This window comes from Nerophis ophidion, linkage group LG10, assembly GCF_033978795.1.
Source record: "Nerophis ophidion isolate RoL-2023_Sa linkage group LG10, RoL_Noph_v1.0, whole genome shotgun sequence".
NCBI lineage: Eukaryota > Metazoa > Chordata > Actinopteri > Syngnathiformes > Syngnathidae > Nerophis > Nerophis ophidion.
In genome coordinates this window covers 13,355,775-13,378,998 of record NC_084620.1, presented here as the reverse complement: position 1 = coordinate 13,378,998, position 23,224 = coordinate 13,355,775, and the positions used below count along the sequence as shown (strand labels likewise).

Here is a 23,224-nt window from a genome sequence, read left to right as displayed (position 1 = left end):
TATTTGCATCATCTATAAAATGGCTAGTCAACTCAATTGTTCAAGGGGCCACATTTACAGAAAGTTAAGGACTGGAGGGCAAGACTTCTCCCATCCACTATCATACTTATTTTGAGTCTCTCCCAAGTTTTGAACTCAACTCAGGGGCAGGTTCAGTTCAGTTTGTTTATTTCGAACATGCATACGATACAATGTGATTCATCACATATTTCCATTTGTTTCATTACAGCATCCCTGAATAGGAGTAGTAAGAAGCTGAATTTATTTAATCCCACCCCTTTTCATACCATAGCAATTTGATCCTGTTTCCTTGTTCTCTGTAACATAACAGTGAACAAATAAATAATAAATAATATACTATAATAAGTAAACAAATATTAAATACATAAATAATCTTTGTCTCAACAAAACATTTTTAATCATTCCTAGGATGGATTAGGCCCCTGGGCGGCATTTATCTAGTGGTTAAACATCTCTCTCATGCTCATATTTGTGCGTCAGCCTTTTTGATTTGATTTTGATACAATCACCAAACAGAAGGAAACACGCTGGGTGAGAGAATATCTGCAATTGACGTTGCTGGCTACGCTGTTGTGAGTTTTAATTTACTGTACGTGCGTTTAGTGAGAAGACATATAGGTGATTGTTTCCTAGTGTATGGGCTTTGACAAGAGCACAGGCAGACACAGTTTTAACTTATGCTACAGATGTTAGATTGTTTCAACCGTTTAAGTGAATATGAGACGATTGTTTATCTGTTTGTGCATGACGTGATGGCTGTCGCAGATGCAAAGACACTTGAGTCCTTCCTGTGTGGATGCAGGATTTCCTTTTTTCACTCACGTGTTAAGAGAGCAGTTCTCTCCCGTGTACTTTTTAAACTTAGGGATGATTTGAAGTCATCGGGCTTCTCTTATTGTTCTTGGCTCACAAAGTCAATCAATTGTTTAACCTTCAGTGTTTTGTCAAAGACAGGAAGCTGAAGTTCCTGTCCAGTGTGTGGCGACATGAAGGTCAATGGTTGTTTGAATGCAAATCTCCATGCAGCCTCAGCAACAATATACAAAGACCTCGTGATGATGACAACGATGAACACACAGAGGGAATACAAGTCTTGTTGGTTTATTAATAAGTCATAGTAATGTCACACAATTTCAAAGTGTTTTAAGACATGTCTGGCTCAGTTTGGCGTGTGTGTGTGTGTGTGTGTGTTGTGTGTGTGTGTGAACTCTCTAAACAGTGCACTTATAAATAGATGAGCACAAAGAAGAAGGACAGGGGTAGTAATATTGCAACAGGAAAAAGAGAGGAAAAAAAACTTAGCACCATCCATCCCATTATCATATTCATCAGATTATATCCTTACAATCTCCTGTGTGGTCAAAACGAATTACAATTTCTCAAAGCATTTGGGGGGAAAAACAGTGATCCCCTTAATTGATACAAATTAGGTGCACCGTATGTCTCCTGTGAAGGGAAATGTGGCGTTATTTTTTGACAAACATATATTCTAATGTTATCAATGGCAAACTTCATCAAAAGTAAAGAAAAGTGTTTACAAGCCTGTCAAAATAGGACATTGATATCCAATAAATAGAGGGAATGTTTTTAAATTAAATGTACAATTTTCAATCAGCACCAAATGACTTTTTAAACAAAAAACCTGATGTTTGACAACTGAATGGTAATCATTTCCAGGAGAGACACATGTATAATTCAATAAAAAAAACACAAAATGTACAAAAGACAAAAAGGTCAAATTATCCCCCCTCCCCCTAAAAAGTCATTAAAACCCGTATGTCTTGAAGCATTCCAAACAAATGTAAATTTTAAAATTCTTAATGCTTTAGAAAAAAACTCCATATCTCTATTATTAGTATTTTTCCATTTTCTCTTTTCTAAATACAAGTAACAAGGCCAATGTGGTATATATATCTAGTTTAGGAAAAACAATAAATTATTTGATTTAAAAAAAGACAGCACCCCACAAAAAATGTACAAAGTTCAGTATTCAAGACAAAGCACCATCTGAGAGTAAACTGATGTTTGATTGGCGGCTTGCTGTGTGTTTATTTGTAAACAGTAAGAGGGTGTAAACAAATTCAACTGGCTGTCCGGCAAGTATAAGCAGTAGTACAAAAACAACACCACCAAATCTTAAATAAGCTAACTTTTTGTCCTGACTTGCAGGAGTTTTGGTTGTGGCTGAGGACGTGTGGGAAGGAAGAAAGTGGTGTCATCGTGAGGAGGAGGAGGCCTACAAAAGAAGACGTATATACAAACAGTCAGGTAATGAAGTCTTTTCTCAGGGCGGTGGCTTAGACCAGAGCGTTAGCTTACCAAATTGAAGGAGTCGTACGTGCTCATGAGCTCCTCCATTGAGTATTGCTCCAGCACCACCACGTTGTTCAGGCTGGGATTGTTCTCACGTGCACAGTCCTCACAGTGCACCACATAAGTCTTCTTGCTGCTGCTTTCACTCGTCACGAACAACAAATTGAACACCTCCAACTGTGGGATGACACATTTACAGTCTGTTACATTACTGCGTCATGTTAACTTCCTCACCCTGTCAACTGTGGCTGGATGCAGACTTTGTAGATATTATGTGACTAGCTCGTGTGCACATGGACATTATTAGCACTACATGCACACTTACTTGTACGATAGTAAGTACGTGCAGCAAGTAAGCGCAGAGATGGCGTGAAATACATTTTTAATATTCCATCCTTGAACATTTTGGATTTATTTACAATCCTAATAAATAAGGATCACGAGTTCAGACATGAGTCAATATTTTTTCCAGCACCCCCAGTAAGGGTATCCTGATTCGATATTTAAATTGGATTATATCGGAATGCGTCAACAATGTCAATATTAGCTAGTATTGCCTTTTGTTTAGCCATGGCGGGACGCCACAGTTAATTACATTTAGGAGAACCCCTGCATCTATAATACAGAGCTTATAGTACAGTGTATTGACCTACATTGGATTTTTTTAGCATCTAAATTGCACAAAATAAATTCAAGTCCCACATATTTCTTTAACTTACTGTACTGGAAATTAACATTGACAATGTTCTCTCATGTTTGTACTTTTAATGCTAGTATGGATTTTAAATGGGTCTTAAATTTAATTAAAGTCTTGAATTTGACTTTTTAAAATTGACAAAGAACTGGACTAAAAAATAAGTAACAAGTATGTATGATTTGTGCTGAGTGTATGTTATTGATATCAGCTAATACTCAATGCTGCAATATTGGCATCGTATCTAAATAAAAACATTTGTATCGTGACATCCCTAATCCGTAACTTGACAGTACGTAGTGGCTAAACAGTTGAGTAGTGCAATTGTTGTCTACTACTAAGTTGTTAAAACATAAAAAGGGGAAGTAGAATGCAAAATTACTAAGATTTGAATCACCATCACAATTTTGGCTGCCAAGATAAAAATTGGGGTGATCTTCGTCGCTATAAACATTTAAAAACCAGGGTCTACTTTACATTAAGTCAAGCATTTTCACAACCGTGGGGGCAGAGCAGTAACAGCAGCTGTCTTGAAGCCCACGTCAGAAGTCATCGTGTATGCGCGTAGAGGGCCATTACTACACCGACCACTTCGCAGACCGGCTGGTCGCCCCATTTCATTCACTTATTTTAACTTCTGTCAAGTCCTCGGCTTGACCCGCACCGTTGTTTTAAAATAACACGCTGTTTTGCTTTTCTCGAAGTCGAACAAGCAGGACTAACAGCGAGCCAGAGGTAAGTAGAATATCCAAAAATTGCACTAAAGTAAGAGTACCGTTACTGTAAAGGGGAACATTATCACCAAACCTATGCAAGCGTCAATATATACCTTGATGTTGCAGAAAAAAGACCATGTGTTTTTTTTAACCGATATCCGAACTCTAAATGGGGGAATTTTGGCGAATTAAACGCCTGTCTGTTTATCTTGTAGCGATGATGTCAGAACGTGACGTCACCGAGGTAATACACCCGCCATTTTCAACAAATTACAAACACCAGGTCTCAGTTCTGTTATTTTCCGTTTTTTTCGACTATTTTTTGGAACCTTGGAGACATCATGCCTCGTTGGTGTGTTGTCGGAGGGTGTAACAACACTAACAGGGAGGGATTCAAGTTGCACCACTGGCAAGAAATCTGCCGCCAGACCCCCATTGAATTTGCCAGAGTGTCTGCACAATTTACCGGCGATGCTAAGGCTGACATGGCACAGAGATGTATGGATAACCTGCAGATGCATTTGCAACGATTAAGTCAACCAAATCACAAAGGTGAGTTTTGTTGATGTCGTTGACTTATGTGCTAATCAGACATTTGGTCGCAGCATGACTGCCAGCTAAATCGAGGCCAACATGCTATTTACGCTAGTTGTATGAACATTTGAAACTAGATACCCACATTTAATGCGAAACAAACACTTACCAATCGACATATTTAAGTTGCTCCAGTATCACAAGATGCGAAAGTCCTGATCGTTTGGTCCGCACATTTTACTGGCGATGCTAATAAGGCAGCCATGCTATGGGCCACTTCATTAGGTACACCCATGCTATGGCCGAATAGCGTCAAAAGCTATTCCCTCAATAGCTTCAGTTTTTTCTTCAATTTTGTTTTCGCTATCTGCCTCCATACTCCGACCATCTGTTTCAATACATGCGCAATCTGTTGAATCGCTTATGCCGCTGAAATCCGAGTCTGAATCCGAGCTAATGTCGCTATATCTTGCTGTGGTAGCCGCCATGTTGTTTGTATTGGCAGCCCTGTATGACGTCACAGGGAAATGGACAGTCGCATCGCAAATAGCGAAAATCAAGAACTTTAAAGCTTTTTTTAGGGATATTCCGGGAGGTGTAAAATTGTGAAAAAAACTTCGAAAAATAAAACAAGCCACTGGGAACTGATTTTTATTGTTTTTAACCCTTTTGAAATTGTGATAATGTTCCCCTTTAAGCAGTGTTTCAGGCATCTGCAAATCCAATTTACTGCTTGTTGAAGCCATTTTTAATGCCACTTAAGCAAATGTAATGTTCATGTCCTACCGCATATGTTAATTTTTATATACCGTAGCTAATTTCTTAGAATTGTCTGCATTCACAGAGTTGTAAGCCTTTGACATTATAATCTTGAATAGTTGAAGTTCAAATTAAGTATTACTAATTACAATTGGCTCGCAAGACTGTTTCATCTGAGAATTTATTTGTATTTATTTTTCTCTACTAGTAGCAACTGCTGCCTGTCTTTAATGGTCTAATTGTGATTCGCTAATATAGTTTGTGTGATTTCACTACATTGATGCCCATTGAGCAAAGTTTGGAGGTCTTTTGCTCATGCTGCAGAACGCCTCTATGCGTTTCCGATCAACAGACTTTAACCAAGTTTTGAAAAGTCAGCCAGCTACTTTTGCTGATATTTGCAGTTTCCCATTTCCCCGACATGTACTAATTTTCTCGCTTTTGCCACACCATTAGCAGGTTCACAGGAAGGAGCATTCCAAGCATCCAATGTTCTGACTTCATGCACCAGCCGTAGACAATAGCCAATTAAAAGGCTCTGCCTGCCAATCATTACACTGTACCTTCAATTAAAATGATTACAGGGAAGCTGCACTTAAGCCTTCTAAATACACATAAAGTTCTGAATTAGTTAATTAATATAACATATATAACATATATGCCTTATAAAAGCCACAGACTGGAGGATACAATTTTTAAATCAGGATTCTTTATTTTCTTTTAACTTAAAATTTTTAATTGATCAACAAATGAATATCACATTAGGAATGCAAATGATGCATGTGTTTGGAAATTGATGATTGAATTAAACAATTTAGGAAAATAAACATCATGGCATTATATTTGGAAAAATGCCAATAAGCCCTTTAGATGCATTGGAAATAGGATGAGTCAATTAAACACCTTGAATATATTGTATTTTACACCCTCTGAGATGTTTGAAATGGGTACTTTACATAGCAAGCTATGTACTGTAGAAAGTGTCAGGAAGTCTTACTCATTTACTGCGGGAATGTCAGAAAAAAAAGAGGTGTGGGCTGTTGTGAGTCCATCCTAGGCCACATGATGTGTCTGCATCACTGGAGTTGCTAATGTTAGCCAAGTTAGCTGGTGTGTTGAACTGGAGACTAAAATAAAGGAGTCAAGTATTAAACAAGCTCAGCTTCCTCATTTGATGACATAATGTTAGAGTTAAGGACTACACGCCAATAGTGATGAAATAATTGCTAAGTCTTTTGATTTTGCACTCCGGCGGAGTGTCTGCTATAGAGGGAGGGCTTTTCACGCTTTCGGACCTTACAAACACTTTTCTATCCAATTTGAAAGCTAAAGTTGAAGAAAAGAAACACAGACGTAGCAATTTATCGATGACCGCAACGTTTATAAGTTCATTTTTATGTGTTGTTTGTTTGACTGGCGTATCCACCATAGGTCCAGTTCTGCAATTGTGCAAATTTTTTAATGCCTCTGGGCATCCTATTTAATGCTTTTTAATGCAATTTAAGGCCTTCATTTTCGCAAAATCTATTTAATGACTTCTAAAGCTTTTTAATGCCGTGTGGAAACCCTGTTTAAAGTAACCTGACTCAAACTACTCAAGTCAATGTTCAGTAACTTTTGATTTGTTTAGTAGCTATTTTTAAATGGTTTTTCAATCTTAGTTTTTAGGTGTGATACACAATCTACGACTTACTGAAACATGTTTTCTCTCCTTGGAAGTGGAATTCCTGTACGCTGAAATGTGAACATTTCTAATGACACAAGAGACAGCTCATATAAATTTTATTTTACATCATTTGTAAGTAATCATTAAAGAGTTGTGCTGCCTTGTCTGACATTCTTACATTTTATAGTCTGATTTGTCAAATAATTTAATTTCTTCTATTTTCTCACAGACAGTCTTTGTTCTTTCTATCTCTCATGCGACTTGTTGTCAAAACGCAGTGGGCCTTTTGTACACCAGAGGGCGATTGTGGTCATTTCAGCTTGTTTAGCTACAGTATTTGTCTTGAAATATATGGATAACATATATTTATAGAATTTTTATTAGACTATTTAATAACAAATGACATGATAAACCCCCCCCCCCCCCCCCCCCCCCCACACACACACACAGTACCCCAATTCCACTAGAAAATTGCAGACCAGTAGGAAACACTGTTTTACCTACCATTTAGAATTGTGATTATTATTTTGCCCATAATCGCGCAGCTCTCATGTGTACTCACGTCACACTCGTTGCAGTAGTAGGCGGGCTCGTCCTTGACTCTGCTCTGGTAAGAGATCTTTTTGCCTTGAGATACCAGTTGGTCACGTAGGATCTGGATGTGCTTCATGGACTGCAATAGACAGTGTCTGCAACAAACAATCAAATGTAATCTAAATGCATTGATCATATAGAGGAGCTACAGTCATCTTAATGTACGCACTTGACCATCTTGAAGGTGTCTGGGTCAGTGATCTTGAGGGTGTGGGCCACGTTCCACGACACGTGAATCATGGGGACGATGGACTTGACCTTCTTGACTACGTTCCACTCAAACCTCTCTAGGGCCAGTTGGTACTGGTAAGCTGCAACACACGCAAACGCATAAACGATTGACATTTTGAAGGATGATTTTTTTTCCGCCAGCAGGTGGTGCACTCCTTACCATTTAGCGGGCCTACATTCCAGGCGATGTTGTTGCACCAACCCACAGCCTGTACCCAGTGAACAGTCCCTGCATTGATCCACACCAAGTCTCCTGGCCTCTGGATAAAGCGGTACACTGGGATATTGGCGTTGTAGAGGTCCTCCAACACAGGCCACCAGGAGCCCGTCAAGTAGTCCACCCCATGTCTGAGTTGAAGACAACGGCAAATGGTCACTTTTTCATAAAAGTCAATGAAATGTGTGCTCTGTCAGGAGTACACACTTCTCACAGAAGTCACTGATGGCTTGCCAGTAGTTCTCGTGCACAGAGAACCACTCACAGTCTCCAGGGCCAATGTTGATGTTCACTGAGCAAAAGTTGTTGTTCTCCTGGTGGCCTGTGAAGTGGACAAACATGACACTTTACTCCAGCTTTTACTTATTGTGTTGTTTGGTACCAACTTCTGACTGATAATTAGTCAAATGCTAGTTAACATTCAACAAGCACATTTAGTAAGCAGGCAATAGTTGGTCTCATTTCATCACAATAAAACAATTGCCACCAGGGATAAGCTCACCTGGCGTTCTGCTGCCTGGAACCTTCATGTAGAGTTGGACAGTGTTCATGCCCAGGATGGTGTGTCCCACATGGCTCAGCATGTTGCCACTAGATGCCACCCGCATGAACGCTGGCAGCTTTTGCAGCTCCTGCAGCTGAGACTTCCACCTACAAGACATCCATTCTTCAACATGCTGTCGTTTGACAGACTGACAGTCAGCATCTTGAGTGGACTGCACTTACCTCTTAGGGTCTGATAGGTCAATGTTGGTGCCAAATTTAATGATCTTGCCAACTGCTTTCTGCTCACTGCTGTGAAATCCAACACAATGTGTGATTCATATTGCTCCCAAGTAGTTTGACTTAGTAAGACACTCCTCACCTGCTACTGTCTTTTGCAACGTCCTTGCTTAGTACTTCTAAGCTGCCGGATGGCTTTTTGTCATCCTCTTCTTCGTCCTCGTCGCTTCCCTTCTCCTCCTTCCCCACCAGCGTTTGTTCATTAGTCAGCGATTCAGCACGGGGCCAGTAGCGTGTAGCTGAGGTGTTTCCTTACCTGCAGGCTCTCCTGAAAACTGGAGGCTTGGTACTGAGCGTACTTGGCGATGGTGGTGTGTGAGCGACTGCTCTCGCAAGGCCACGTCTGGCCCGTGCCACTAGGATCCCAGTTCTCGTCGGCCGGCTGCTGTACCTGAGTCCTCACCTCCACTGCCTGCTCTGCATTGGCCTCCACCAGAGACTTTGTAGAAAAAAAGCCCAAGTCTGAAAAATGAGAGTGAGCATTGTTAGCATTTGTATTGGGTGAAAACACAAATTGATTGCTTAAGTCCTGTTAGGAGCTTACTGAGCCGCAGCGACCCAGCCAGGCCTCTGATGACTGTGACTGGATTCTTTGGGTCAGTACAGAACTGCAGCAATACAGGGGAGAAGGCATCCCTCTTGCTCTCCAACTGCTCAACACAAAATGAACAAAATCTTCAGACTACGAAACAAACATGTACAGACTACAACATTTAACTCTTAGCTACTTTTTTCCATTACAGTGGATCCCTGTATGTGTATAATCAAAGAATGAAAATAAGATGTTTTCCTCAAAGACAATACATCTCATTCACCCTAGTTTGAAAATAATTTTGTAAATACACAATAATACAGTCAATCATAAAACATATACCAGCTCCCAATTTTTTTAATGCTAAAATTATGTATGTAGTCTGCTATTTTAACTATATTCTATTTGTCAAAAATCATCATAAATGTAGTCTTCCATTAAATATTTTAATCATCAGCCAAGTGTTACTATTGATGGCTGCAGTGAAATGCCCTCTTGGGTAATACACAAATGTAATTGGTTTAGTCAGTGTCCTCCCCACAAAAGGGTTCTTTCTACATGCAACTTTTTGTACATTTGCAGCTATCGTCGTAAAATCCTTCTGCTGATTTTAACTATTATTATTTCTTGTCTTCTTGTTAGTATTATGATGTGGTGACAGAAGCCTAAATGGATGTGAGAGGCGTTCTCTACTCACATAGATGCTGGGAGTCGGTGGGTTGAGTTTTTCCCTTGGAATGGGCTCCTCAGACGTCATGATTGGCTTTACAGAAAAAGCCGGTAGAAGGTAAGATTCCCTGAACTTCCCTTTTACTCTGGTGCCCCTTGAACAAGACACAGACAACATTCATGTAATTCAGATTTTTTCAAGAAAAGCATGCTCTTCCTATGTCAAGTCCTCACTTGCAAGAGCGGATGATTTCAGTGGCGGTGTTCTTAATGGTGATATCTTCCAAAGGGATCCTTTTGTCCTCCACCTCAGAGGCGATGAAAGTCTCTCGGTCACCGCTCTCCACTTTGATCAGGCGGATCTTCAGCTCCTTGGGGGGCCCGTCAGACAGTGCTTTTAGCCTAAGCAAGTTGTTGGAATCGAGCGAAGAGCTGGATTGGGCGCCTTTCTTTGACCGCCACTCAACATGGTCGCCCTCAATGGAGGAGGTGTCCTTGCGTCTCTTTTTTTCCGGGTCGTGATTGCGGTTCTTTCCCAAGCCGCCCTTGCTCTGTAGGATGAGGTCACACAGAATCCGCCGGTCCTTTTTGTCCTTGTGACTCTTTCGCTCCTTGTGCCTCTTGTGGTTGCTGCTGGAATGTGAGGATGATGACGAGGATGAGGATGAAGAGAAAGCAACCTCTTCCCTTTTTTCTCTATGCTTCTTTCTCTCTTTCCTGTCTTCATGTTTTCTCCTCTTCTCCTTGTCCCGCTCTCTGTCCTTGTGTCTCTCCTTCACTTTCTCAGGCTTCTGTCCATCTTCCACTTTGCTGTGCCGTGATTCTTTTTCCACATTGGGGAGTGGCGTTCGAGGGAGTGAGAGCTGGCAGCTGTCAGCCAGCTCTGCCAGCGACGACTCTGAGATGGTGGTCAAACATTGTTTCTCCTTGACACAAGGAACTGGGTTTTCCGTTTCCAGATATCCTTTCTCATCAGCACACTCTACGTTTGCGTTCCTCTCTTCAGAAGAGAGAGGCAGAGACTTTGGAGGTTGGGCCGTCGGACTCAAAGGGGCATTGGTGGAATCGGATACGGGGGAGCTGCCATTCTGCTGGCGGCAAATATCAGGACCCAGTGAGAGGGACGAAGAGTATTTAACTCCGACCAGAGCCGACGGCGGCGGTCTACCAAAAGGTCCACCGCGGTAGGCGTACTTCTGCCTCTCCAGGACCGTCGCCAGAGACTTGAACATACTGTTCACCCCCGTCTGGTGGAGATGGGGTCTTTGAGGTGGTGGGGAGCATGAAGGGGTCTCAGAATCTTCGTCATCATCATCTGGCTCGCTTTTGACCTGCTCGGGAAGGCCGTAAAGTTTGGCCAGGTCACTGTGGCGGTAGCTGCTGTTCCCCACTCCTGTGTTAGGGGGGCAGACTTTAAGGCAATCATCCTCCTCCTCGTTGAGGGAAGATGTGCGGCTGCAGGGCGATGCCAGTGACCCTTGGCGGCTGAGCACAGGGGGGCTGGCGTGAGGCTGATTAGCTCCAAAGTCTTCTTGGTGTTTGAGCGCTGGGAGGAGGGGGGGAGCACACAAGTACATCTCCTCTTCCTTCTGGATGGACTCATCAAGCATTGCCATGATGTTGGCCAGGCCGTCCGGGAGCAGCGTGGACAACTCAGCGGTCTCCTCTTCAAAGGGAGAACTGTCCGAGACGTCGCCTGACTCCTTGTCGAGCAGAGTCCCGGCGGGTGGTGCCGTAGGAGGTGGTGGTGGCAGGTTTTCTCTAGGAAAAGCTGGATAGAGTTTGGGTGGCTCTCTGAGTGTCGGAGGGGCACCTGCTTGGTCTTTGGACTGTTGTGGTGCGACCTGTGTGGCGAGGGGCTTATTCATCCCTGAGGTAGTGTGTGTCAGATGGGGACTGCCCCACATTTCCCGCTGCCTCTGCTTCTCACGAGCAAACTCTGTCTGTGGGGTCAATGGCGGCGGCTGGAGTCTTCCCAGAGAGGTGCTGTTGTCAGGCGCCTGGCATGGGGCGCCACCACGGCTCAGCCAGGGGTAGGCTGAGGCCTGGGAGGGTGCGGTAGGTGGAGGAGCAGTAGGTGGTGGGCCACACAGAAGCCTTTGCAGGTTTTCAATTGAATTCTGCTGCTCCTTGGCTTTTGTTCTCATCTGCTCAGCTTCTCTCTTCTTTTTCTCCTCTTCTTGCTTTTGCTCTCTTTGCTTCCTCTCCTCTGCTTCCCTCCTCCTCTCCTGCTGCCTTTCCCACTCTCTCCTTTTTTCCTCCTCCTGCCTTTCCCACTCTCTCCTCTTCCTTTCTTGCTCCTGCTTCTCCCACTCCCTCCTCTTCCTCTCCTCCTCTTGCAGCCTCTCCACTTCCCTCTGCTTCCTCTCTTCCTCCTGCGTCCTCTTCCTCTCTTGCTCCTGCAGCTCCCACTCTTGCAGCCTCCTTTTCTCGTCCTCTTCTCGCTTTTTCATCTCTTCCTGCTCCTCTCTCTTCTTCCTCTCCTGGTCTTCACGCTCTTTTGTTCGACGTTCTTCGTCCTCCCTGTCCCTTCTCCTCCTGCTCTCCTCGGCTCGCATGTGGCCCTCCAGCTCTGCATCGAGCTTGTCCAGTGCTTCCTCGATGGACTGGGGCTGCTGGGGAGCCACAGTGGGAGAAATGTTTGTTGGGGAGTATGTCTGGGAGGACGTTAAGACTTGATGAGGAAGAGCGTGGTAGTAGACAGGAGGCCTTAAAGGAGGCTTTGATCCTCTGGTGGTGACATCGTCTACTGTCCTGGAAGGTCCTGAGGAGAACAAAGATGGTGTGTTGTTTCCTTGGGTATTGGAGGAACAGGTAGAACGGGGGAAATTGGGAGTGATGACGGGTGTCCTAGTAGAGCTGACATGGGGCTTCGGCTGATTGTGGCTCTGCTGGTGCTGAGGTAGCAGTCCTGGATGTCTGGAGATGCCTGACTCCTGACATAGACATAAACATCACTTTTATAAATCATCACACCTAAACTGGATCAACATAGCATTACTTGGCTAACATTAGCATATTTATTTAAAACAATTCTAACTTCAGTGTACCAATAGTATTAATAAATACAAATGGCTATTCACATGCCAGACCAATAGATAGCCCTATAATATACATTTAATGTATAAGCGCCTTTTAAAAAACCCACAGACACGTTAAAATATACAGAATAAATAATTAAGAGATAATGATAAAACAACATATAACCGAAAGGCCACTTTGGCTAATCCTACAAGTGAACTATAAAATTATGTTTAATATGACACTGAACAACAAAACACGTACACCATAAAATGAGAAGTGAAATTTAATGTTAGTTTACAAAAGGTCATGTCAAAATGTTAAATAAAATAAAGTACTTGACTAATTTGGGACTTACCACGGACTGACCGCTGGGCCTGCTCTGGTACCTCCACACCTCATAGGGGCAACTCTGCTGAGGTACTGAGGCAATGCTGGTGGGAGGCAGTAGAGGCGCAGGGGGGCCGTGGTGGCTGAGTCCTGGGTGAGGCTGGAAGTGGCTGTAAGGCACACTGCTGCTGCTGGCTTGTGGGTTTGCTGGTGACGACTGGGTGTGCCGATGTGGATCTCGGTCCCCTCTGCTCGAAGTCAATGGCAGTTGAGGAGGGGTTAGGCTGCTGCCTTGAAGACTTCTTTGACTGTGGGGCTCTGTGGCCTGACAGGGGGGAGCGGGACTAGGTTTAGATGTGGGACTGCGGTAGGAGTGTGTAGATTTAGGGTAGAAGGAGTCTCTTTGTAGGGGAGGTGCACATCCCTGGTTGTAGCTAGGAGGAGGCGGGTTCACAGGTGACGCTGTGGGTTGCGTTAGGGTGGCCGAGGATAACTTATAGGGATAGCTTCCTAATGCTTGTTTATGGACCTCCTGAAAGAGAAAGAATCACAAAAAAAAAAAGATTTATCAGTAATATTTAATGGAAAGTTTGGCCAGCCAATACAAAACATGAATATAAAGTAAACTAAAGGATTCTTACGGTTCTAGCTAAGAACTCCTGCGTTGGCGAGTTTTTGCGATCAGAACTCTGAGGCTGCCAGGTGCTGCTCTCTTTGTGAAGGGGGCTCCAGAAGATTGGTTTAGGAGGCGTGTGGTGAGGTTGAGATAAAACATGGCTGGGTACTGGGAAGCGCTGGTGACCAAGATGGGGTACCTATAAGGATGAAACCATTCAGAGTGAATGAGTACATCAAATTTTAGAAGTGCAAAAATTACGCTTATTATCGTTACCTGATCTGAGCTCTTTTTCCTCTTTCTTGGGCTGGGACAGTCTTCTGTGGCTGAGCGGCCAGGCGGGTGCACGGATGGCAGAGGAGTGTGCTGGATGACAGAATGCTCTCCGAGTGGGGGGGCTGATCTCTTCAACTGACCCCCAGGAATCTTGCCAGGATGGGTCCTCTGCTGCTAAGGACGTTTGAAGAGAGATCAGAGTGTGCGGCAACAGTAGTAATGTTGAAAAATCATCTCAGCAAATTAGAGAGCCCTCACCTGGTGCACCTGAGGCCACATGTCGTCTCCCAGCAGTGGTGGCCCCCGAGAAGCGGGGTGTTCCTGAGGACCCCCAAACTAAAGTAGGAAAATGGAAGAAGACATTCAACAAGAGTGCACACACTCCCCTTTCAAGTCAATATATGCATTATAAGTCACCTTCATAGGTTGGTTGGGCCTGAGGGAAGGGAGATGCAGGTTGGGGGAAACTCCTACGCTGCCTGCATAGCCCCCATTATGGAGGCGAAGTGAGTGCTCAGGAAGAGGTAAGCCAAGGTGTCCTTGAGGAGGATGGTGGGATTCATACAGCTGGCCCAGTTGCTCCCATGCGCGGTGGGGGGGGGGAGGATGCAGAGAATTAAGTCTGGTCTGCTCCCTCTGCAACATATGCTGTGAGAGATCCAGCTTGTCACCTCCTCCTCCTCGCATGGGCCTTGAGGAGGACCAAAAAAGAGTCAAATACAAAATTAACTTTTTGTGATATTTCTCCCAACTATGTTGTGCACTCACCCATTATTAAAGAATTTTCCGGACTGGTTGAGTCCATTGATTGGACCAGGAGGTAGATGGGGAAGGATCTGGTGTTGGGTCATTCCAGGCAAACACCTGATGAGCAAGGCAGTCGTCACATGACACATTTTTGTAATGGCTTTTCCTCCCACAAATGGAAGTGACTCTGAAGTATTTTAGGGTTAAACTCTCCAATGAAATGGTAGTGTTCTAATTAGATCTTAACCATGGTGTGTGTGCGTGAATGTGTTTCAGAGATGTTTGTATGTGTGTTGGCAGAGCAACCAACCTGCCAGGTGGCTGCCAGGCGCGGCCGCCCACGGGAGCCCAGGGTCCCCTGTTGAGTCCATCCAGAGGGAAGGAATCCCGTGTGCCACGGCCACCAAACTGCTCTACTGCGTGATGCATCCAGCCTGCGCAAAGCAGCCAAGACCGTTTGTAAAACATCACACTGACAGTATAGCATTTATGACGTCAACACGAGTTACCCAATATAGCGTCTTTGGTGCTCCTTGTTAGCATCAACAAAATATCCTTAATAGTAATAATAAACAAGATGAATAAATCTTTCAACAGCATGTAGTGAATCTTGATATCGCTAGCAAACATTGCTGAACTACAGGAACATTTATAGCTCAATAATGAGACAAAATATAAACTTCACACCATAAAAACAACTGCAGGCATGAATTATAGATGAGACTAATATTTGCAGCAGGAATTCAACTGCAAACAAACTTATCCTTTTTCTCATAAGTGCCACAATCACAGCAGCATGGCACTCGTTATGTCAATCAAATAGATTACTTAGCGATGCACGAATAAGTCCAACATTGTCTTTCACGGAGTAATGCTTAATTTGTACATTCCCTCCAGGCGCAAAGACATGATGTGTCTCCAATCTTTTTTTCTCTAAATCCTTGTGAGTGTTGAATGAAGTGAGGTCGTAGCAAGCAGTAACGTCTTGGTGATTATGAATGGTTTAAATCTTTCAAATATTGTTCTTTTTAAGAGTGTATAAGTCCACTCCAACCCATTTTAAAAAAATGTTTATGATTGCTAATATATTTGCCTCTAAACCTTTAAAAATACAACCAAATCTGCATTGATGCAGGTAAATAAACAGTAGCCCAATTGGACGCTAGACCAGGCGGTAGAAAATGGATTAGAAAGGACGGATTAAAAAAAAATATATGTATATATATATATATATATATATATATATAATTTTTTTTTTTACTTGGGACTCCCCAAGGGCCAGATTTTGGATATTTGCAGGCTGGGGCGGACCCCTGCTCTCGACCATCGCTTTAAACCCGGAAGTGCCTATAGTTCACGTGACTGTAACCCAGGAATATTGGCATTGAAGACATTCCATGATCCCCAAAAATATTCCCCAAAAACATTTCATTTTTTCAATGTTTGTATAGATATTTTTTTACAAAACTGTTTCGGGGCTAATACAACTTTTCCAAATGTCAGTGTTTTTTTCAATACCAAATCTTACTGGCAGTGTTTGGCTCCATAACAAACAAAAAGAAAATGATTGCCATCAAAGGACAGTTATCGCGTAAACTTTGACAGTTCTAATTTGAAGTTTATTTTAATGGTATTTTAGTTTACAATTATGCTACTTCCATCTGCAGCCCATTACAAGATTGCAGGACTCATCACGCGTGAGTAATTTACGCCCTCTGCTGGTCACTGCCAAATAGTGCAAGCTACTTTGTATTTTGCCTCAATTTCTTCACCACAATACTTCATTTAAAAATTAAAGAGATAGAAACCAATTTATTATGCACATTATAGAATGAACTTTAGATTGAGAGCGAATTGCATTTGTAAAAAAATACAAATATGGAATATTTTGCGATGGAAGGCGTGTACTCACCGGACTAGCTGTAACTGTGAAGCCCTCCACTGCAGCACAGAGAGGGCCTCACTCCAAGACTTTATATCTTGACTGTCCCACTCTTCTGTCTTCAGCACCAGGGACCCACAAACCAGGCGACTGACGGGACAGAGACATTTACGTCAATAAGGTGCCTCTTTTAACACTAAAAGTCTGGAGCTACTTTTTCCTGCTTGACAAAAATATATAATGGATGTATTTGTGTGGCTGTACTGTGTCAACCAGCCTGTGGTGGCCTGAGGGTATTTATGAGAATAACCTACATAATCCAACCTTCTGATGATGACAAAAGACTTGATGTGCCAAGTCTAAATGCATGCAAGCCTGGAAGTGACGCCAAGTGTGAAAAGTGGGCGACGGCGTGCTTGAATAGTGTGGGTGTGTATGTGTGTGTGTGCCTGGCAGATACACACAGGGGTTTAATCTCATTACGGCAGGCATGATAGAGGGAGGGGGGTCACAGACGGTCTGCACAGGGCGGAAGAATAGATTAAGGAAAAAAGATGGAGAGTATAGGAACAGCCAGGATGCCCATACACATTCAGCTTTCTCTCTCACAGACAGAAAACGCACACACACACAGAAAAAACACATGGATGACTGCCTCCTCTCCCAGCTGACAACACAAAAAATGGAGAGTGTCAACACAATACAAAGCAGGCGAAGTTCAATTGTGAGTTACCGTAACACAACTGAGTCACTACGTTTCCATGCACTAATTTAGTCTTATTTCTCAAATAGTTCGGTTTTTGTGTATTTTCTCACCTACATAAGACGTCCCAGTGTCCGTGCACACTCTCTAATGCGACTATTGTTCGTACACCATGTGCCTTCCGTGCACTGGGGGGGTGCTCACGTCCATTTAGCATCCATTATTGTATTGCTTTTCGGGTTGAGCCATGATATCATACAAGGCATCAGCGGCTCCTTACAAGTCAACAAGCCTAACTCTGTTGTACCTGATGTCCGCTGCAATATTGGGACATATTACAAATATTACATCTCGAATGGCTATGCTGATGTTAAATAGCAGACAGCATCAAGAAATGATTTTGTGTTGTGCTACTATCATGACGCTATTACCAAAAGGGTCTCAAAGCGGATGCAGGTCCGAAGCAAAGAAAAACAGACAGGAGTGTTTTTTCGAAGGAATTTTCGGACGGCGAATCATGGAAACCAAATTTTGGAATGTTTTATGTCTAATTTTTCAAAAAACAAACATGATCTGATTAAGGTGTGTCCATGAGGTTGTCTGAGGTCCATTTAGAGCCGAATTATATAAAAAAATCGGAGCACCGCGTGTCAGTCAGCTGGCCATCGGCTATTAATATAACATTATTGTTGTCATTGTAGTGTCAAAATATTGGAAACAGTTCTACATCCCAATGAAATTGATTCATTAAACAGATGAGCATTGCTGATTGTACTACGTAGGTGTAACTAATGTTATGGCCAGCTATACTGTATTAACCTCGCTACACGGGCGAGTGCTCCTAAATTAGCTGTGCTCGCTACCCCATCCACCCACCTAACTTTGTAGTATTCATTTAAAATCAGGAGAAGAGGAGGGATAGTTCTAATATAGGAAACTTAAATTGGATATCTACTCGCCATCCTTTGCTGGTGTCATGAGGATGCGTGGTGAAGACAGACAAGATGTCACGTGCATACTTATTTACCTCCCGGAGTAGCACCAACTTTATTGATTGACAGTTACGTTGCGCCTTAGCTTCGGCCGACAGTCATCTCTCAGGGGTCTCCTGGACACTAGAAGACACAAAAACCAAAAGCATTGCTGTCAGTCAGGCTTATAGGACAATATCACATGTTGATAACTGTGCTCTTTGTCACTCTCTCAATCACACTGCAATATTTCCTAAAACCACAATAACCAACAAATAAAGCATGTTTAGAATAATAAAAAAAGCATGATTCCTTAATCAGTTTTACGTGGTACAGACCTTACTATCTTTAATAACCAAACATTTACACATTGATGCGTTTTCAGTGAAGGCCTCACATCTCTGGAACTCTTTGCCACTGGAGTTAAAGTCACAGTCGGACATTAAACCTTTCTCCACAAAACTGAAAAAGTGGCTTGAGGAAAATCAGAAGTGTGAGCACTAGAACTGGGTGAAATATGGACAAACGGGGAATTGTCTTAATCTTTTTGTATGTGTTTTACACGTTTCTCAACTTTTCTTCAAAAGCCTTATCAGGGACAATAGGGACAATGGTTGCAAATTAGCCTGTGGCTAGAAGTCTTATGTACTTTGACATTGGTTACCTATAGGTAGCAATGTTTAATTGTACTGTCCCTGTCAAATAAATACATCAATATATAAATAAAAGTAATGTCCATTTTTAATTGCAATAAAATATTTCTCCACTCTTGCAGCTCAGGAGACCTATACAGACTTGATAGTGCACAAAGACAGATGACCACAGATGTGAGTGTAACACACCAGCAAACTGATGGAGTGCTCAGCAGAGACAATGAATGTGTGTTGTGAGTTTCTGACTTGGGGCGTGTATACACAACCTTGTTCCCCTAAACTCCACCCCTTTCCTTTAATGGTGGGAATTTCTCACACACGGTTGCGTCATTAGTTTCCTAGGTGGTGAGCCAGCAACTGTGTGTATACAAACAGGATGCGACTGAAAAAAAGCTCTCTACTGCTTAAAAACAAACAAGCAGAAGTTACTTAGAAATTCACAGCTAAGTCCAAATTCCCCTCTTGATGCATTTCCCCTTGTGGAACAATGAAGTGTTTATTAATGAGTTTGATAACATATTGCTTATGCTCTATGCCAATGTCACACACATACATGGGTGTATTGTGTCCTAAGTGAAATCATTTTGTACACTATTCATGTGTGTGTTTAAAAAGCGGAAGCAGAGTGATGACGGAAAGGGAAGCTGTCGTCACAGCCGGAGCGGAAGCACGCCTCCCTGACTGGACATTCCTGTTGAGGACTTTTTAGAATGTTGCTGAAGGTGACGTAACTGACGTGAGCTTCTGTTTCAGTCTGCCTTTCTTCAAACACACTCGCTCACACGCGCGCACACTCACACACACAGTCCTGACAGTCATCTTGTGCTTGTGATCAACAACACGTGACTCACAACAAGAGACTGTTTCGTCACTCTAAAGTAAAAGCTTCTGGTAAAGGTTGCTCGTGTGTGTGTCACCACTGAGATTTTGTCTCAACCAAGATGTGCGAGACAGAAGAAAACAGTGACTCAAGACCAATGCACACACACACACACACACGCACACACACACACACACACACACACACACGCACACACGCACACAAAAAGAGAGGACGTAGGCGCCTCACTAATCAATTCCGTTAAACTCTCCCAAACTTGTTCCTCATAAGATGAGTAAAACAACCTCCGTCTTCACATAATTCACATCAAACTGGCTTTTCAGGCAACAGTTGCCATGGTAACCAATCATATGTGTGCTTTATGAGGCTGCTGAACACACAACATGATACAACATTTGGATGTGTTTGAAAAGTCCAGCAAACCTCTCAGGCCTGTCTAGCAGATTCCTAACATATCACATGTGTTGTCTTCATGCTGCACATGCACACAATGTCCGTGCCAGATGAGGAAAAAATAATTATTGTAGGAGTATTTCTAAATTATTGTGCATCTGCTACAATCAAACTTTACCACAGTGTATAGTATAGCTTATTATAATGCACCTGTAAATAAACAGTGTTCGAAAAAAACTGCAATTGGCAGAACAGCGCCCTTCCCTGGCTGTAAAGAAGCACGTGACATAATGCATTGTGCAGGATGTTTGTTGAAGGGCCCTAATTATCCTACAATATGGTATTTTTTGAAATATTATTGATAATAGAGAGGGTGAAATGATTGTACAAATACAATAATTATGTATGGCAACGCTGAAGATGCCACAACAGACCACATAAAAGGTGAATGATGTTTTCAGTCTTTTGGTTTGAGTCCAGTCGTTTTGCCTTCAAATTACAAACATGTCATTTTCCTGTCCTGACTGTTCCATAAAGAAATTCATAATTATGGGCAACTGAAAAGCAGTAAGAAAAAGAAAGCATTCATCCAAACCTACACGTCAAATGATAAAGAGTGAGGTGATGGTCGAATTTTGGCAACTTTTTGCACACAATACCCCTTTTGTGACTCTTCCAGTCCATCTCTTTAGGTGACACTCTGACCTCAGTGGCCACTTCCTTCTGAGAACATAACTCAAGTTCAGTCCAAAGCCGTTTTATGGGCTTCTTTCTCACCAAACGTGTACGTTTGCAGCATGCAATTTGTCCACAATGTCTTGCTGAGATGAACACTACTACACTGAAAAAAATAACTCATAAGATTTACTTAAAAAAATTATTGTAAAGATTTGCGCGCAAATGATTTAAGTAAAATGTAATGCTGCAATATCAAGTAACACCCACTTGCCAGTATCAAGTCAATTCTACTTACCATATAACATAACAGTTGTGAAGGTATAAAGTAACATTTACTTAATTACATCTAAGTTTTGAGTTATATTTATTTTAACAAATTAATAAAGTCTACTTGTTCTTCATCAGCGGGAACATCATTTTACTCAAAATTTTAAGTAAATTTTATATACCATATTTCCTTGTATAGCCGTCAGAGCGCTAATAGTTTTACAATCTCTTCTCACTCCAACGCTTGACAATGGCGTGTGATTAAAAGGACTTTAATTAAAATTTCATTCTGCGGTCGCAGCACGGTGGTTGGGGACCGCTGCTCTTCAGCATGTCTTCGTGACCACCTTTACGCCATCATGATTACGTGCCGGAAGGACGCATGCGTCACGATGCTATAAATGAGAGTTTGCAATGCATAATTGCTCAACAGCCATACCTTTTACACTGACGGTTGTGATATAACAACTTTAACATTATTACTAATATGCGCCACACTCTGTGAACTCACACCAAATACATTTCTGATAAACCTCGACTCTGTAACACATTATAAACGCAAGATAACAATTACCCATAATGCCACCTTGCAGTGCTCTGTGAAGTGATCCTAACGGGCGGAGCAGAGACAGTCGGACAGAGCCTGTTGTGCGCACTGTGCGCATGCGTTGTCGTGCCTGCGTTTCAAAACACTAGATTTTCAGAGTAAAGTTTATGTAATATTTTTAGGTTTATGTACGTACAACTATTAAACATTTAAATAGTATGAGGAAACACAAGTAAAACTTACTCTTCCCCCATAATTCATGTTTTACGTTAATAACATTTTACTTAAGAAACTCTAGTTCTTACTGAATGTTAAAAATATTAGGTATAAATTATGACAGTTAATCTAATAGAGTTTACAGCTACAAAAAGTCACTTTTTTCAGTGTACAGAGGTCAGCCTGCCTGCTCATTTTTACTGAGCACAGACCTCAGCAGGCACTTCATGGCCCGGCGTCACTGCATGGTGGAATTCCACACATGGATGCCAAAACCTTCGCCTTTCTTTCTTTCCTGCTGTCTGCACGATGACCAGAAAGCGTTTGCCTTAGCCACGGGTGTTCAGGTGTAACACACTAACAACACAAACATTCTAAAGTCATAACTGTGCGGTTGTTTGAGTGTCTTTAGTCACCATGGTGACTGAGGATGAACACAACAACTTTCTTACAGTGTTTAAGAGTGCAGGTATCGTTACAACTACATGTGTGTTATTCTACTCCTGCCTCCTCTATAGGGTGTTGTGTGGCTGAGAAATTACCTCTAGCCCAGTGGCAAAGTGGTGACACACACACACACATTTTTCTTTAACTGTGATATCCAAAACCTGCTCACCTTAGACGTTCAAAGGAAGACACTTTCCCAGTATTCTTGAGGCGTGAGAGACCCCTCCAGAATAGGCTTGCGACAAAACCAATGCACACAGCAGCTTGTATGCCTTGCCTGGCAACCGATGTGTAAGCACCTAATATGAACCCACTGACCCATATCTCATGACACTCGCAATAAAATAATAACCTCATGCATCAGGGAGGTATACACTTTTCCAGCAAGGGATCAACACAGAAAAAATATGGGTATTTAGTACAGGGGAGCAGTGAGCAGCAGCGGTTGCCGCGCTCGGGAATCGTTTTATTGATTTAACCCCCAATTCCAACCCTTGATGCTGAGTACCAGGCAGGGAGGTAATGGGTCCCATTTTTATAGTCTTTGGTATGACTCGCCGGGGTTCAAACTCATGACCTATCAATCTGAGGGTGGACACTCTAACCACAAAGCCACTGAGCAAGCTTTATAACCCATTTTCAAGCATAAACATTACCTAAAAATATCAATGCTACAGTAGTTTTGGCTACTACAGGAGACCAAACCAATCAGAGCGCGGTTCAGTCACTGATTTGATCTCAGCCTTAGGCAGGATTACTGTATTGGATTAAAATGGTGTGAAGGTGACATGTTATTTCATGCCTAGAGTGCTTTCATATTGTTAGAAAACATATTTAGAAGTTTTTATTAAAAACGATTTGGTTTATAATTGATGCTATGTTTGTGTAAATCCATTTACCACGGTCA

At 42.4% G+C, this 23,224-nt stretch overlaps 1 protein-coding gene and 1 long non-coding RNA gene across 4 annotated transcripts in view; one reads left to right on the top strand and one right to left on the bottom strand.

Moving 5' to 3' along the window:
- Window positions 1–1,106: 1,106 nt before the first annotated feature.
- kdm6ba (lysine (K)-specific demethylase 6B, a) overlaps window positions 1,107–23,224 on the bottom strand; it is a 103,883-nt gene continuing 81,765 nt past the window's right edge. The window contains exons 5-26 of one of the 3 annotated variants that reach the window (XM_061912472.1): window positions 18,332–18,419; window positions 16,632–16,751; window positions 15,030–15,153; window positions 14,741–14,836; window positions 14,390–14,663; window positions 14,231–14,308; window positions 13,973–14,146; window positions 13,722–13,895; window positions 13,109–13,612; window positions 9,964–12,665; window positions 9,758–9,884; window positions 9,073–9,178; window positions 8,785–8,990; window positions 8,611–8,708; window positions 8,472–8,537; window positions 8,248–8,396; window positions 7,953–8,067; window positions 7,689–7,876; window positions 7,467–7,608; window positions 7,266–7,392; window positions 2,341–2,511; window positions 1,107–2,257 (exon numbers count right to left, since the gene is read on the bottom strand). In XM_061912472.1, coding sequence (XP_061768456.1) covers window positions 2,237–2,257; window positions 2,341–2,511; window positions 7,266–7,392; window positions 7,467–7,608; window positions 7,689–7,876; window positions 7,953–8,067; window positions 8,248–8,396; window positions 8,472–8,537; window positions 8,611–8,708; window positions 8,785–8,990; window positions 9,073–9,178; window positions 9,758–9,884; window positions 9,964–12,665; window positions 13,109–13,612; window positions 13,722–13,895; window positions 13,973–14,146; window positions 14,231–14,308; window positions 14,390–14,663; window positions 14,741–14,836; window positions 15,030–15,148 — 5,637 coding nt within the window. In that variant the 5' untranslated portion in view covers window positions 15,149–15,153; window positions 16,632–16,751; window positions 18,332–18,419 and the 3' untranslated portion in view covers window positions 1,107–2,236. Of the gene's footprint in view, window positions 2,258–2,340; window positions 2,512–7,265; window positions 7,393–7,466; window positions 7,609–7,688; window positions 7,877–7,952; window positions 8,068–8,247; window positions 8,397–8,471; window positions 8,541–8,610; window positions 8,709–8,784; window positions 8,991–9,072; window positions 9,179–9,757; window positions 9,885–9,963; window positions 12,666–13,108; window positions 13,613–13,721; window positions 13,896–13,972; window positions 14,147–14,230; window positions 14,309–14,389; window positions 14,664–14,740; window positions 14,837–15,029; window positions 15,154–16,631; window positions 16,752–18,331; window positions 18,420–23,224 lie in introns of all 3 variants that reach the window. The other 2 variants (XM_061912471.1, XM_061912473.1) reach the window with 2 other exon arrangements.
- On the top strand, window positions 16,287–19,849 carry LOC133560222 (uncharacterized). The gene is made up of 3 exons (XR_009808406.1): window positions 16,287–16,782; window positions 19,051–19,102; window positions 19,544–19,849. It is a non-coding gene; the product is annotated as an uncharacterized LOC133560222 (long non-coding RNA).